Source organism: Carassius auratus, chromosome 4, assembly GCF_003368295.1.
Source record: "Carassius auratus strain Wakin chromosome 4, ASM336829v1, whole genome shotgun sequence".
NCBI lineage: Eukaryota > Metazoa > Chordata > Actinopteri > Cypriniformes > Cyprinidae > Carassius > Carassius auratus.
In genome coordinates this window covers 23,047,948-23,061,775 of record NC_039246.1, presented here as the reverse complement: position 1 = coordinate 23,061,775, position 13,828 = coordinate 23,047,948, and the positions used below count along the sequence as shown (strand labels likewise).

The 13,828-nt window shown below is 36.6% G+C and overlaps 1 protein-coding gene and 1 pseudogene across 1 annotated transcript; both read right to left on the bottom strand.

Moving 5' to 3' along the window:
* Positions 1-670: 670 nt before the first annotated feature.
* LOC113056491 (protein SCO2 homolog, mitochondrial-like) lies at positions 671-1,337 on the bottom strand (the record flags this gene model as incomplete). The annotated part of the gene is made up of 1 exon (XM_026223284.1): positions 671-1,337. A coding segment is annotated over one exon (621 nt), but the record flags the coding sequence as incomplete, so codon positions are not given.
* Positions 1,338-8,082: 6,745 nt separating this feature from the next.
* Positions 8,083-11,821, bottom strand: LOC113056841 (RAD50-interacting protein 1-like; annotated as a pseudogene).
* Between the last annotated feature and the right edge of the window lie 2,007 nt (positions 11,822-13,828).

The following is a 13,828-nucleotide window of genomic DNA, read 5'->3' as shown; positions in this document are numbered from 1 at the left end:
TGTACTGTACAGTTTTAATCAACTGCACAAACTGAGTTTAAATCAGAAATAGAACATTCCCTCTAACAATCTTTTAATTATGTGGATATTAATTCATGTTTTATATTTTTATAGATATACTTTATTTTTATTTGAGTAATTTTATTTGCTTTTTCACAAAATGCAGTTTCATAACAAGGTTCGGGAGGAGCACGTCAGATACTTAGCCTAATTAGCACAGGTGGAGCCACTTAAGATAATCAATCTTAGGGTATAAATACAGCTGAATTAGCCTACCTGTCTCCATTGATGGTTTATCAGCATCCCCCCTCCACCCCATCTCCTCCACTAGAGTTCATTTTACACTTTTACGTATACGGGGGGGTACTCCAGGTTCGGGCCATTCCCGAGCTCGGAGCCCCTTCCCCGGACAGCACGCCAAATATGCATTATAATACTTCAGCTAATTATATGTAAGTGTGAACTCGTGAAAATAGTTCTGTGTAGCTTTAATTTGAGTCATTTTAGTACTTTTTAGTAGTTTTCGGCATTTTCCACATTTTCAAGTTTTAGATTTTCAATATAATATTTCAGCCTAATTTTAATTACAAAAAGATAATAGTTTCAGTTTAACTTGATTTACAATGCCATTATTTATTCACGTGAGGAGCAAGCACGTATCTGATCAGTGTTTTGAAATACAGCTTTATTGTGAAAGCATTTTCCCCCCATTTAGATTAATCTGGAAATAATTTAACATAGTTTATCATATGATTACGTATATTTTCAGCAATCTGAACATCGCTTTTCATTCTATTGTAGTAGTCCAGGAAGAGTCCGTCTGGATTAACCAGGTAGATGATGATGGTGTGGTCCACAATATAATCTCCATCCTCATCTTTAGGCCCAGCACTGGCATAGACTGTATAATCGCGTCCTGCCTGCTTCACTTCCTCCGCAGTTCCCGTCAATCCAATCAGCCGGGGGTGAAAATCTTTCACGTACTTTGCCATAGCAGACACATCATCTCTCTCAGGGTCAACGGTGATAAATACTGGCTGGACAGAGGGCAGGCTTGGGTCGTCATCAAGAATACAAACCAAACTGGTCATTTTATCCACCTCATCTGGGCAGATATCTGGACAGTGGGTGAAGCCGAAATATAAGAGCACCCAACAGCCCAAGAAGTCACGTTTGGTCCTTTGCTGTCCTGTGTGATCTAACAGACTGAAGTATCCCTGTCTGACTGCCATTTTTCTCAACTGCTCCGGTCTTTGCATCTGTATCTTCTTTTGTTTCTCCTGATAAACATACCAGCAGGAACCAATACCTTGTTGTTGACCGTAGGATGCTCTGTGACATCAAATGACAGTCCAGGCCTCCGAGGCGGCCGAGTCCCAACATCCTCAGAATAACTGATGAAGAGTGAGTGGAGAAATCACGTTCAAGGCTCTGAATCCTGGAGATCTGTCTTCCTGCAGACGGACATACTGCAATTTACAAGTGAAAAGTCTGGTGTGTTTATTTAGGGTTTGAGCCTCAACTCAGCAGGCAGATCTACAGAAACAGGATCACAATCTGTTGATATTCATAATATATTCATCATAAATTATTCAGATCTTCAAATGAAGTATTTGAAAACAAAAAAATCTTTAGTTTATAAATATTCAACATATAATCATCGGTATAAAAGTATATAAATAAAATAACACTATAAAGTAAAAACTATTTTTGATACTGCAAATTGTATCTTGATTTTTGCTATATTGAAAACTAATAAACAAATATATTAAGACATATAAAGGATTTTAAACGGACACTTGATATGTATGTAACTATCCCATCCCATGAAATAGCCTTCTATGGAATGTAACGTTAGCAAAGATAGCTCTTCGAAAAAATGTCTGTTTATAATACTGTCTTTGGTCGGTGCAAATACAGGCGTTGTAATATGAACTCAATATTACAGTTACAACACGTTTAAATGTCACAAACCCTGAGGTTCCAGTCGTCTGTCCACATGTAAACAGCATGTAACATGTCAGAATTGAGTTTCGAGGGCGCAGATTCGTCGTATAATATTGTCGTAATTGTAAATTACATAATAATAAATGAAATATAAATAAGCATAATTTTATATTATTCATTATTATACATTACTATATACTATGTATCGTTTTTGCTAAGATACATATCTTGCGGTAGATTCGTCATTACCGAATGGCCAGTAGATGGCAGATTGGTAAAAAAAAAAAAAAATTATTGTGTTTTAGGGGGTTCGTATTGCATATAATTATACTTTACATCTAACAACCAAGAAAATAAATAAATGAAACAGGAAACACGGGAAAAAAAAAACATTTTCATGATAAAATAGAAAACATTTGTGTATAAAGTGCATTTTAATGCATCTAAAAAAAAGAAAAAGAAGACTGACATTATATGATATTAAGCAGCGCAGCTTTTTCAACATTGATAATCAAAATATTAGAATGATTTCTGAAGAATCACGTGATACTGAAACCTTTAGTAATGGCTGCTGAAAATTCAGGATTGTAATTCTCTGGGACCAATCCAGAACATTGGGCCTGATGTTAGTGGGAAACCATAGCCCTAATACCAATGCCAGATGGCTGACATCAGAGCAGATACAGTGATCACTCCCCTAATATTACTGGCCTCAGATCTTCTCGTGGACATGATGGAATAGCTGAAGGTTAATCCACATCACCTTTAGAGCAGTGGTTCTCATATTGACTTAAAGGCCCACTGTCCAAAACATTGTTCAAAGGACCTCTAAATAATAAAAGAGGGGGGTAATTTAATTTAATTTAGGAATTTGAGTCAGATCATTAAAATGATTCATATTAATTATTTTATGAAGTTAAATTAATTAAATATTATTACTTTTTTTTTCAGTCGTCTGTAAAAGTATCTTTCATGTTTGTTTTCTTTTTATTCTGTAGCTGTGGAATGTTTATGATGATCAAGATGCAGAGCTTGAGGCCAGCCATACTTCTCTGCCCCAGTGGATGATGGGACAGTTATAGATTTGCACTTACTAAGGACACATTAGAGCTTCTGTACTATCAGGCCAAGTGGGAGAATCTGGCCCACCTCGCCCTGCTTTTCAATACATATACTCGGTATGCTGTTATCTCACTGATGCTGGAGTTGCATTCATTTTAATACTTGCTAATAGTAAACATTAATCCAAATGTTCATGAATATAATTTCTCTTGCAAAAGTCTATTGAAATGCAATGAATAATGGGTTTCAAGGCGTGCTACTCTCACATGGTAATAACTGTTCTGGTGCATGTGCAGAGGATGTTGTTGAACAGGATCAACTGATCAATTGATCTGGGGACCCATCAGCCCCTCAACCTCACTTCACCTACACTGAGATGCTCTCTCTGGAGAGAAGGTATAAAGAAATTATCACATACACATCATGTTGATTAACTTTGACAAGAGCTGCTTAAAATTGAGTTCACAGCCTGTTCAATGCAAACCTTTAGAATGGATTTTCCAGTTCTGTGTCCATTAGAGTTGGAAAAATGTCTATATTTTGTAACTGACGTTCATGGGTGACATGCAGGAATTATGCAAGCAGACAGTTACTGTTTCCCTGTGGAGGTCAGATTATGGTCACTGACCCAGAGCCCAAGAAACTTGCAGAGACAATAAGGGTTGCCATTTCCTATATATTTTTTGATTAATTTACCATTTTATACATTTTGCATGTCATATTTGGGTCATATATAATGACCCAAAATATATAATTAATTTTTTTAAAAGACCTAAGTCTTATGTTTATGTTTATAATTTACTGGTCAATTTAATTCATCGTTGCCAAATGAAACTATTACTTTCTGTAAATTAAATCTTACTGGCCACAAGCATTTGAACAGCAATGTAGGTAATCAGATGTTTTGATTTCACACCATGTAAGGACAAGAAAAGCATTTTTTTTTAATATGTGTTTATGTTTGTGTCTAGATCCACACACGCTTTCTAAAGTAAGGCTTTGGACTGTGCCCTGCAAAGCTCTGGAGTTCTGGAATCTTGCGATGGTGACTTTCTGGAAACCCCACAGCTTATGGCCCTGTGTTCATGGAGCTTTGCTTTCAGCCAAGATTGCACAGTAAGTGAGAAACCATAGAGCATATTTGTGACTGCTCATTACAGCAGTATTATTTCCCCTATAATGACAGGCACATCCTGACTTCCAACATCGATCAGCACACAAAGTGCTGCCTTCTCTCTGGCAAACTCGTCATTATGAGAGCTGAATCACTTTTCATAGAGTTGAAAAAGAGTTTTTGGAACTCCGCTAATGAGGAAATTATGACAAGCAGCACCCGTGTCAACACTAAGAGTTTAATAAGATCATACGCTCCGCAGTTACAGGTAAAGGTATTGACAGATTTGGGGGCCTTCATTCAGGCATTTAAAAAAACTCAGCAGTCTCACAATTCATGAGATGCCTGTACCTCATGCAGGCCACCACAGAGCAGAGAAACCATCTTGGGTAAAGCAGCATAAACAATTAAAAAAATACTCAGTTTACAAAAGCAATACAGCAGTTAATTTCTTTACAGTAAAGTGTAGAGTTTATATGTTTCTTTAGCACCAACTCAGCATATTTAGAAAGATTTCTGTAGCAGCATGTGACACTGAAAAATTCACATTGAATCCCACAGCCATAGGAAATATTTAATGAAGGGAAACCGCTGTCTTCCAATCTTCTAGTTAACCTGTTTTTATACATGTACATCATTGACAAAATACTGTACTGTTTGTAAAAAGCTTAATGTTTTGTATGATCTTTTACTTGGGTAATAAAGGAAGTGGTTAACAGTAGGCAATGTAAAGACATCAAGGATCTTTATGGCAAAAATTGACCAGGTGACTCCTGATGGCCAGAGTTAACCTCATCTTGGCTATATGTAGCACTATACATGACCTGCCTGAGCCACTGACTCCGGGTATCATTTCATTATCATCTTATTATGGACAATTACAGATAATAAATCTCCATAACACATTATTTTCTTTAACCCCCAGAGTTATCCGAATCTCAGGAGAAACGCTCTAGCACTTCCTGTTTGTCTCCAGCAGTGACGAGTCCAAGGGTCTCCAGCTCGGTGCCAGGAAACTCACATTAGGAGAATTCAAGGTGCTCCATTTTACCGTTAAAGCTTTCCAGCTTTCATTTCTGTTAAATTGTTCTTCCAGATCTAGGCCTATAAAAGCATTTTAACATTGTTTGACCCTATAGCATTAATAGCTGTAAAGTATAAAGTTATAAACACAAATATAAATGCATCTGCTGAATGCCAAGAACATTAAGGACAAAGTGAACATAATGTCTCTTTATTGCTCCTTTCAGACCATACTTTTTAAAGAAGCACAAGCTCTGGTTAGTCCAGAGCTCTTTACTCCACATCCTCTGAACACCGATCCTGAAGAAATGGAGCTGGCAGTGGAGATCAGACTGTTAATGTCCAATATCAACATGCACCAGGTCAGGATGTCTGCCAAGTAGTACAGAAACTTAAATCATGAGGAAAAATGCATGTTTGTGAAGTTGTGTGGGTGTCTGTATGAACACTACTGTTACAAAGCTTGGGATCAGTGTTTTTTTTTTTTTTTTTTAAGAAACTAGTAGTTATATTCAGTAAGGATGCATTAATTTATTCAGAAAATATGAGTAAAGACTTTTATAATATTCCAAATAAGTGCTGTTTTGAACTTAAAATCCCAAAAAAAAATGCATCAGGATTTCCAGCAGCAGCAGGAGTAGTGGCATCTAAAAATTCAGCTTTTTCATCAAAGGAATAAATTACATATTAAGATAGAAAGCAGTTATTTTAAATTGTAATAATATTTACCAATATTAAGGTTTTTTTTTTTTAAGTCAAAAAAGAAGCCTATGAAAATTTCAAAAACTTTTTATGGTATCGTAGGCCCCTGGGAATGCATGCTTGTCTGTATGTTTGAATCCATTATAAATCTGAACATCTTTCCTCTCTATTGTAGTACAGATCTGTCAGTATCTGCTTTGAGGCTCCTCTTTATCCAGGAGTCCTGGACCACCCTCCTCTGCTTTCAGATGACCCAGAGCCAAAGCACATCAGGTAATAATCAACCTCTGATTTACTGAGATAAATTCAGTGCTTAATTCAGATCTTGCATCAGTTTCATTAGGCTTTTATCTCTCTGTCTTTTTCTCTGCAGACAAGCTCCCGGGACAAAAAGTCTGTTCTTGATCTCCATAGTGGAGCAGTTCCAGAAGAAGTGGAAGCGAGAGAACGCATGGATCTCCTTCTCTGGCTGCACTGTGGGCTGGCGGTAGCTCGCTCCCTCGTAGGCCATGTCCCTGAACTGCAATCTGCTCTGGTTAGCTGCTTTGCAAAGTTTAATGTGGTGTGAATGTTGCTGGATCTAACTGGTATCTGGTGTTTTTTGACCACTTGTGCTTGTTTGTGCAGGTGCGGACAGCAGTGCAGAGGCGTTTTGGCCACTGAAAGAGGGTCTGGAGGAGACTGAGGCCTGGGGAGACCTTGACACTAAACCCTGTTACTCCTACAAGGTGTCCAACTCAACACACACCGTGGCAGACCCAGAGAAGACAGTACGTCCATGCTACAGGTCAGTAGTTTGTTACGACAGTTGATTTTGATTTAGTGCTATTTGACTCTTTCTGATGGCTGATGTGTGTCTGTTTAGGAGATTGTGAGTTGAGAGGAACAGGAAGACACACAGAAACTACTGCAGCAACAGGTTTTTTGATATTATTATGCTCAAAATGTTTGTTGAAGCCTGACACAAGTAGATATTCATGTGGACTTAACCTTTGCTGTTATCTAAAATGTGTTAACTCAGCTGCTTAACATATAGAAATTTTGTTTTGTAAATTGCATTGGGTGTGCTATTTGTTTTGTTTAAATGTTATATTTCGTTTGTTCCATTTAGTTTTTTTCTGTTTTGTTTTGCTTTCCCTTTTTCATTTAGTTTTTGTTTGTTTGTTTAAGATGAATGCATGGAATTCTCCCATTAACTTACACTGAAATAATATTCAGAACTGAAAATGTTACGTGATATTTGAGTACTAAATTGTGAATGTTCTTCTTATCTTATGTCATTTTGCACACTGAGTTGTCATTGGTCATGTATTTAAGCATTACATTTACACAGAATTAAATGTCAAACTAATTATTTTGCTATGCCATGGCTATTTCTTTCCAAAAATGGCTTAGTAGATACTGCTATGATGAATGTGGATTCTATCTGTTCTAGGTCGATCGTTGGCATTGCAGGCTTTGTCAAGTTCTTCTGAGGGAGGTGAGGAACCCTGGAGGCCCTTAATATCTGCTCAGGAAGCTCTGCAATGTGCGCTCAGCATCTATCAGGCCTCTAGCAACAGAGACCGCCTGCTGGAGGCTGATATCCTGCACATGTTAGAGAGTAATCTTTATATCTAGCATCTTCTCTTGGTCGATCTTTTTTGTATGCAGGAATGGTGGGCAGACAAATCTGATCCCCAAAAAGGCCTCTTTTTGGGTGTTTAACCACATTTAACCATACTCTTAGCAAAAACTTATGTTGTTTTACTATAAAAGTGTAATGGTGACTGTGTTATTCAGGTGGAGTTCAGGGTGTTGATGGGCTGTTGTCCATGTCTGGCGATCCTAAATATAACATTCATGAAATAACCCCCATATAGCATACATGAATCACCTCATAGCAGATCTATACAGGTGGAGCTGGGGAAGGTGGAGGGTGTCTGAAGCCCACTGCAACTGCTACGGCAAGCTCGAGTCATATATTTAAATGTTGAGCAGCAAGCTCATTGGCTACCGATACAGGAGTGAATCAGATGTGCCATGTGATGATGATGTCATTACGTCAGATTGAGTTAGACCTATCAGACTGCGCCATCAGAGTTTCATGCCAGAACTCTGTATTTCCTGAGCAGAGTTGTATTTGATCTCTTTAGATTCTGCTTCTCTTTGCTGTTAATAATGTTCCTCTATCAACAATGAGCCCTTTTGCAGACGCAGTGGAAGCACTACAGGCTGGACAAAGAGCGATCTGTTTAGACAGGTAGATTTTATTTAATCTAAAGACATACCTTATTTTGTGTTGGATACACATACGCTGTTTTTACAGAGTGCATTATTTTTAGCAAATGGGACTGTGGTTTATTTTGACCTCTCTCTTTTCGTCTGTTTGATTTAAGTTGTAGTTAATTGAGTTTTGTTTACTCTTATTACTCCATTTAGGCTGAAAGGCTGTTCATGCACTGCTGAACACAGCAGGTGTAGAGGTTGATGGGCATGTTTCACTATCCACCAGCTCAGCCTCCTCCTTCAGCCCAAAAGAGTTTTAAGTTTTACATTTGTACATCAGCATACTCTTCTCAATTCCCTTCCCTTCAGTCCACTTTTTAAATACTATAGTGCAGCTGATGTAGAATATTTCATTAAGTCATATCTGAAGTATAACAGGAGTTTTAATGCTTGGTGATGCTTTGTTAATGCTGCTTTGGGTGATTTATGATTGGTTGAGCCAGGCTGAACGGAGGTTGAGTAGGATCTGCACATCACTGGGGGACAGCTTATAGACTCCCAGCTCATTGAGCGCTAAATCTGGACTGGGCTGCTGATGAGGATTCAGAATGCCCTCATTTTCCTCTGACTGCTTCAGCACATCACACAACAGCAGTGCCGGGCTGACCTTAATAGTTAGGATGATGCAGGCCTCCTTCACACTGAGACGAAGAAACAGAGACATTAGAATCAGGTTTTTCTTAATATTAGCTCCGATTCAACACACTTACTGTTTGAAGAAGTTTTCAAGTCTCTTGCAGTAGTGTCCAAAAAGAGGGAAGAGATTTCTGGTCACATCGTATTGAAGCTGTGCCTCCCCGCCTTCACTGAAATGGTTATAGAAGATCAGCTAAGGATGAGAGCAAAAAAACCTGACACATTACTGTATGCAGATTTTAAGTATGGTTATTCCTGACACGATTTCTTTGACCATTCTACATTTTTACGTTGGGGGTCAGTCAGACAAAAAAATAAAGAAATGAATGATCTTATTCGATGAGGATGATAAAACTGATCAAAAGGATTTTTTTTTTTAAATTGATACCTGTGATGACCAGCAGAAGGGTCGTAAAGATCTCTGCAAAATCTCTGTTTTGAGCTCATCCATATCAGTGATGTCTTTATACTGAGAGGCTCCCTCTGCAGACAGCATAACATCCACTTTTTCCACAGCCACTAGAGAGCAAAAACATACAAAATTTAATTTATCATAGAAACTGAAAATTTGACGTCGAAATGCATTTCTGGAACATGGTCTGCTCCAGCAGTATGTGCAAGACACCAGGGTGGGCTCGTGGGTAACTGGGTGCTGCGGAGCTCTCTTTCGAACTGCAGCACCTCGTCCACTAGGTGGAAGAAGAGAGCATCGTCGTACAGGAGCGTCATTGATGAGCTTCTCCTGCGCTAGTGTCAAGAGTCCTCTGCAAAGCTCCACCTGGAGGACAGACTGATGCCTACAGACTGGTGCCTACAGATTTGCACTGAAGAAGATTTTCTCATTCATATTGTGATGTACATGCATTATAGAAAAAAAAATGGTTCTATCAATAGGTTGTTGATTGAATGGAGGCCGATCTGAATGCAAGCTTGCAGTCAACTGTAAGAAAGGGACGGGGATTTGAGAAATCTGCCATAAGTCACCAAAGAGAAAATGGTTGATTGACTGGAAGACCAAGTTATGAAATTTGGATTAAAAAGTACAAGGTGAAAACAATAAATAAATCTATAATATGCATTTAGAAAAACCAATGCAATGTTGAACATACCCTCTCATTAACTTATGCTCCAGCATGATCCAATATAGGCTGAATCTTCTCATCCATAAAGTTGGAGTTGTTTCCCATCCAAATGAGGACTTGGGTCAAATACCACTCTGGCTGTAAAGGTGAAAAATGTAAGTTAATATCATATCATTGATGTCCATATGATAATTTATAAATAGTTTGCCTACTCGCACAAATGTGTAGTCGCTAACCTTGCTTAAGTTGTTTGTCAGGCAGTTTTCAGTGAAGAGATATCTGAACCTCTTACTGAGGAGAAGCAGCATGATCTGAATGGGCAATGAGAGTGGAGAAGTCTGGGACTGCACTGGAGGAGACTCTGATATAAGGTCATCACTTCAACACCTGTTAAAGGAAAATTACCAGTTTGCACCTTAATAAAAAATAAATAATAATAACAATAATAACCTAAATAAATTTCAGAATAAGTAAAAAAAAATACTGTAAATAAAATGATTAGTCTTAGCAGCATCTGGTGTAGTGTGTCTCATACTTTAAGAAAATCTTTGTATAAAATAAATGACCAGTGTTGTATCTTTAAAAAGTTATAAAATAAATAATAAATTATAAAATAAATCAATAATACTGTTAATAAAACCGAACAGCATCTCATATAGTTTGTCTAACATTAGTTCACCCAAAAATCCAGAGAGGCCATCCCGTCTATCGCACCGACCGCATCCCACACACTATTGGTCATCAGATACTGCTGGATGCTGTCACTAATGCAACACAAAAGAATTGAAGTGGAACCTGTGTTAAATACCAGTATAAACCATCAGTGGCGACACACTTACCTGAGTTCCTCAATATGAGACAAACATTGAAGGTACTTCATATGCCTCTCTAGCTGTCTAGCTGACCCAAGACCTGCCCAATGCTGTCGGCCCAGACCTGTGCGCCCTGCAGATGCTGCTGCAAATTGTTGGACAAAAGTCTCTCCTTCTCCAGTAAAGACTCCAGCTTCACTTGGGACTCCTCTGCCACGGACAGGGCAGCCGACACGAGCATTGGCACTGAAAAGGGGACAGTCAGCACCTGCATGCACACACAAATAAATAAAAGTATTCCTAAAATAAATAAATACACAAAGATCATAATTTCTATGATTTTATAAATAACACCAAAATAATAATGAATAACAGAACTAGAAATTTGCAAAACAAAAATAATAAATACAGAAAAATATAACAAATTATTTATATATGAGTCAAAGAATAAAAGGGGTTTCAGGCATCAAAACAAAGATTTAATACGCTTTTATTTTTTCTTTACCACTATCCTTCAAACTGCTAGAATTTTTAAATATAATAAAATGAAGTATGACCATTTATATATGTTTTACTAAGCACAGTTCAGAATAAATATGCGTTTCATTTTTACATAAATATGTCACGCTGAATGACAATGGAACATAATTTGACCAATATACTAACGTTTTATTTTCACAAAAGTTATTTAAATCATTAAAGTAGACTATTCACTTGCATTTAATATGCTTTCAGCATATGCAATATCAGTTTTGTAAATTTATTTTAATGCAGTCACAAATAATAAATAAAACGAAAATACTTAATAAATAAATAGACAAGCATTTGGTCTAGTTTGTCTCACATGAGACAAATAAAAATAATGTAATAAAATGGCTAAGCTTATATATTTATTTATATATACTTTACAACACTTAAATACTGTTAAGGGAGTCTCTGTGGCTTTACCTGCTCCTCCAGCTGCTTTTATTCTGATTTTAATTGCTCCAAAAGCACTGACACCTTTTTTAGCAACTTAAGATCGCCGCCTATCTCTCTCTGAACAAGTGCAACTACATCATCTGTAAAGTTTCAATCCTCTGAAGGAGATTCAGAGTTATTGTTGTCTGCACGAACTTACGTTAGATGTGAAAGAACATTTCTGCTTTGTTTGGTGTGCTCCATTCACAGGCGCTGCCACGTGCTCGACACGTCATCGGTGGATTTTGTCCGCTGCTCCCTCTAGTGTTAGAAAGTGCTCCAACGTCGTTTTTTTATTGTATTTTTAAATTATTGTTTTAAATCTTGTACTTTTGCTAAAATTATAACAAACATGTTTTTTCACACTTTTCAATGACAGAAACTAGGGCTACTAATACGCATCAATTCCATTTTAATTTTTTAATAATAATAATCAAGCAGGATAAAATAACGAATCATGTTTAAAATCGTGATTTTTGACAGAAGTTGACATTGACATATACGCCTATATTTAACATATAATATGTTATTTATTAAATTACTCATATTAATATACGTGATTACGTAATTCAACACTGTACAGGTAACGTTACGTAATCAAAACCGTTTGCGTAATCTAATTAACATCCGTAACGATAACGACGTTGTATGTGGCGTTTCGAGTTTTTCTTCCTGGCAGGCATGGATAAATACATTTATTTCACAACAAAACGACGCGTATGTGTTTAGAAACAAGTTTATGCTAACGTATCACTATATAGTTACAACAGAAGTGTAAGACAACGTACTTTTAAGACTCGAGTTATCAAACAGGCATAAACAATGGAAAATTAGATCAGTTGATGCGTCCATTTTTAGTGAACAGCCATAAAATATAAATATCGCGTCATATATTATCATTTTATATTTAATTAAAAAGTGTCCAAATGTATGTCAAATGTATGCTGTGTATTTTCCTGCATTAATAACATTATTTTTGGCTTGCATACCAGCAACGGAGACTCTACTGTCACCACGTTTAGTGCTGTAAAAGCAGTTGTACAGTATTTCATGTAATTTCCTAGTATTGTGGTCGTGCAAAAGACATAAATCGCCCAAAGATGTTATTTCTTGGCTCATGTAGTTGCAGGAGGCGCTGGTGTAAGTGCCTGCAGGCCTCTGCGATACACTCCTCTGGTTTGAGGTTTCCTGACATGACTCTGACAGGGCTCTGCTTGCCTTGGATGGCAGAGAGGACATAAGTTGTTAAGGATCTTGAGGTTTCAGAGCGTTTGCCAAAGTCAATTCTGGCCTTAGCAGCAGCTGTATGTAGTTTCTTAAACTGGCACGTTACACCAGTCCAGCTTAGCGTGGCAGTCACCACCACACAGTGCCTTCAAGTTTATGTATAGCACCCTGAAGACAGGACCCCTTCTTTTATAACTGAAAACAGGTGAGTCTGTTGTGTGGTTTGGGCTTCAAAAAAAAAAAGTACTCACACAATCACATATTATTCACATAAATAATGTTATTGTAGTAATTAATATAAATAAAATGATACAAATGCACACACACATATATATAATTTTACAAATTATTATATTGTCAATAATACTGTACATATCAAAAATGAATTATTAATGTTAAACAGTGTCATACAATGTAATAATACACAATATATCTATAATTATATTTATTATACAATTATTAAAATACAATTCTAAACCACACATTTGTAATTTTTATTGTGTGTGTATTTTTAAAATAATTATGTATTATTCCTTTTAAATTGAAAATATGTACGTTTTTATATGAGCGTATATAGCTTGTATATGAGCGTATATAGCTTGTATATACTGGCGTGCGTGTTTATTTAAATATAACAAAATGTAAAATACTTAAAATTAATAATATAATTTTGTATAATACATTTTTGTAAATGTTGTAAATATACATTTATTATTTAATATTTGTATTTATTATTTTTTGTAGTTTTTTTTTAACAGCTTTTGAATACTTCAAAAAGCTTTGAAACATTTCCTCTTTTCTTGAGAAGCCTATTTATATAAGTCTATTCCTGTTTTAACTATGCAGAATTACATGGTTTATTCAAATTCAGCTTGTTTTTTTTTTCTTACTAGGTCATGACCTACATGTTGAAGGACCAACACCCTAAAGGCATTTATAACATATCTGCATTTTCCAGCTGTCAGAAGAAAATGAAAAATTTGTCAGCCAAGTGT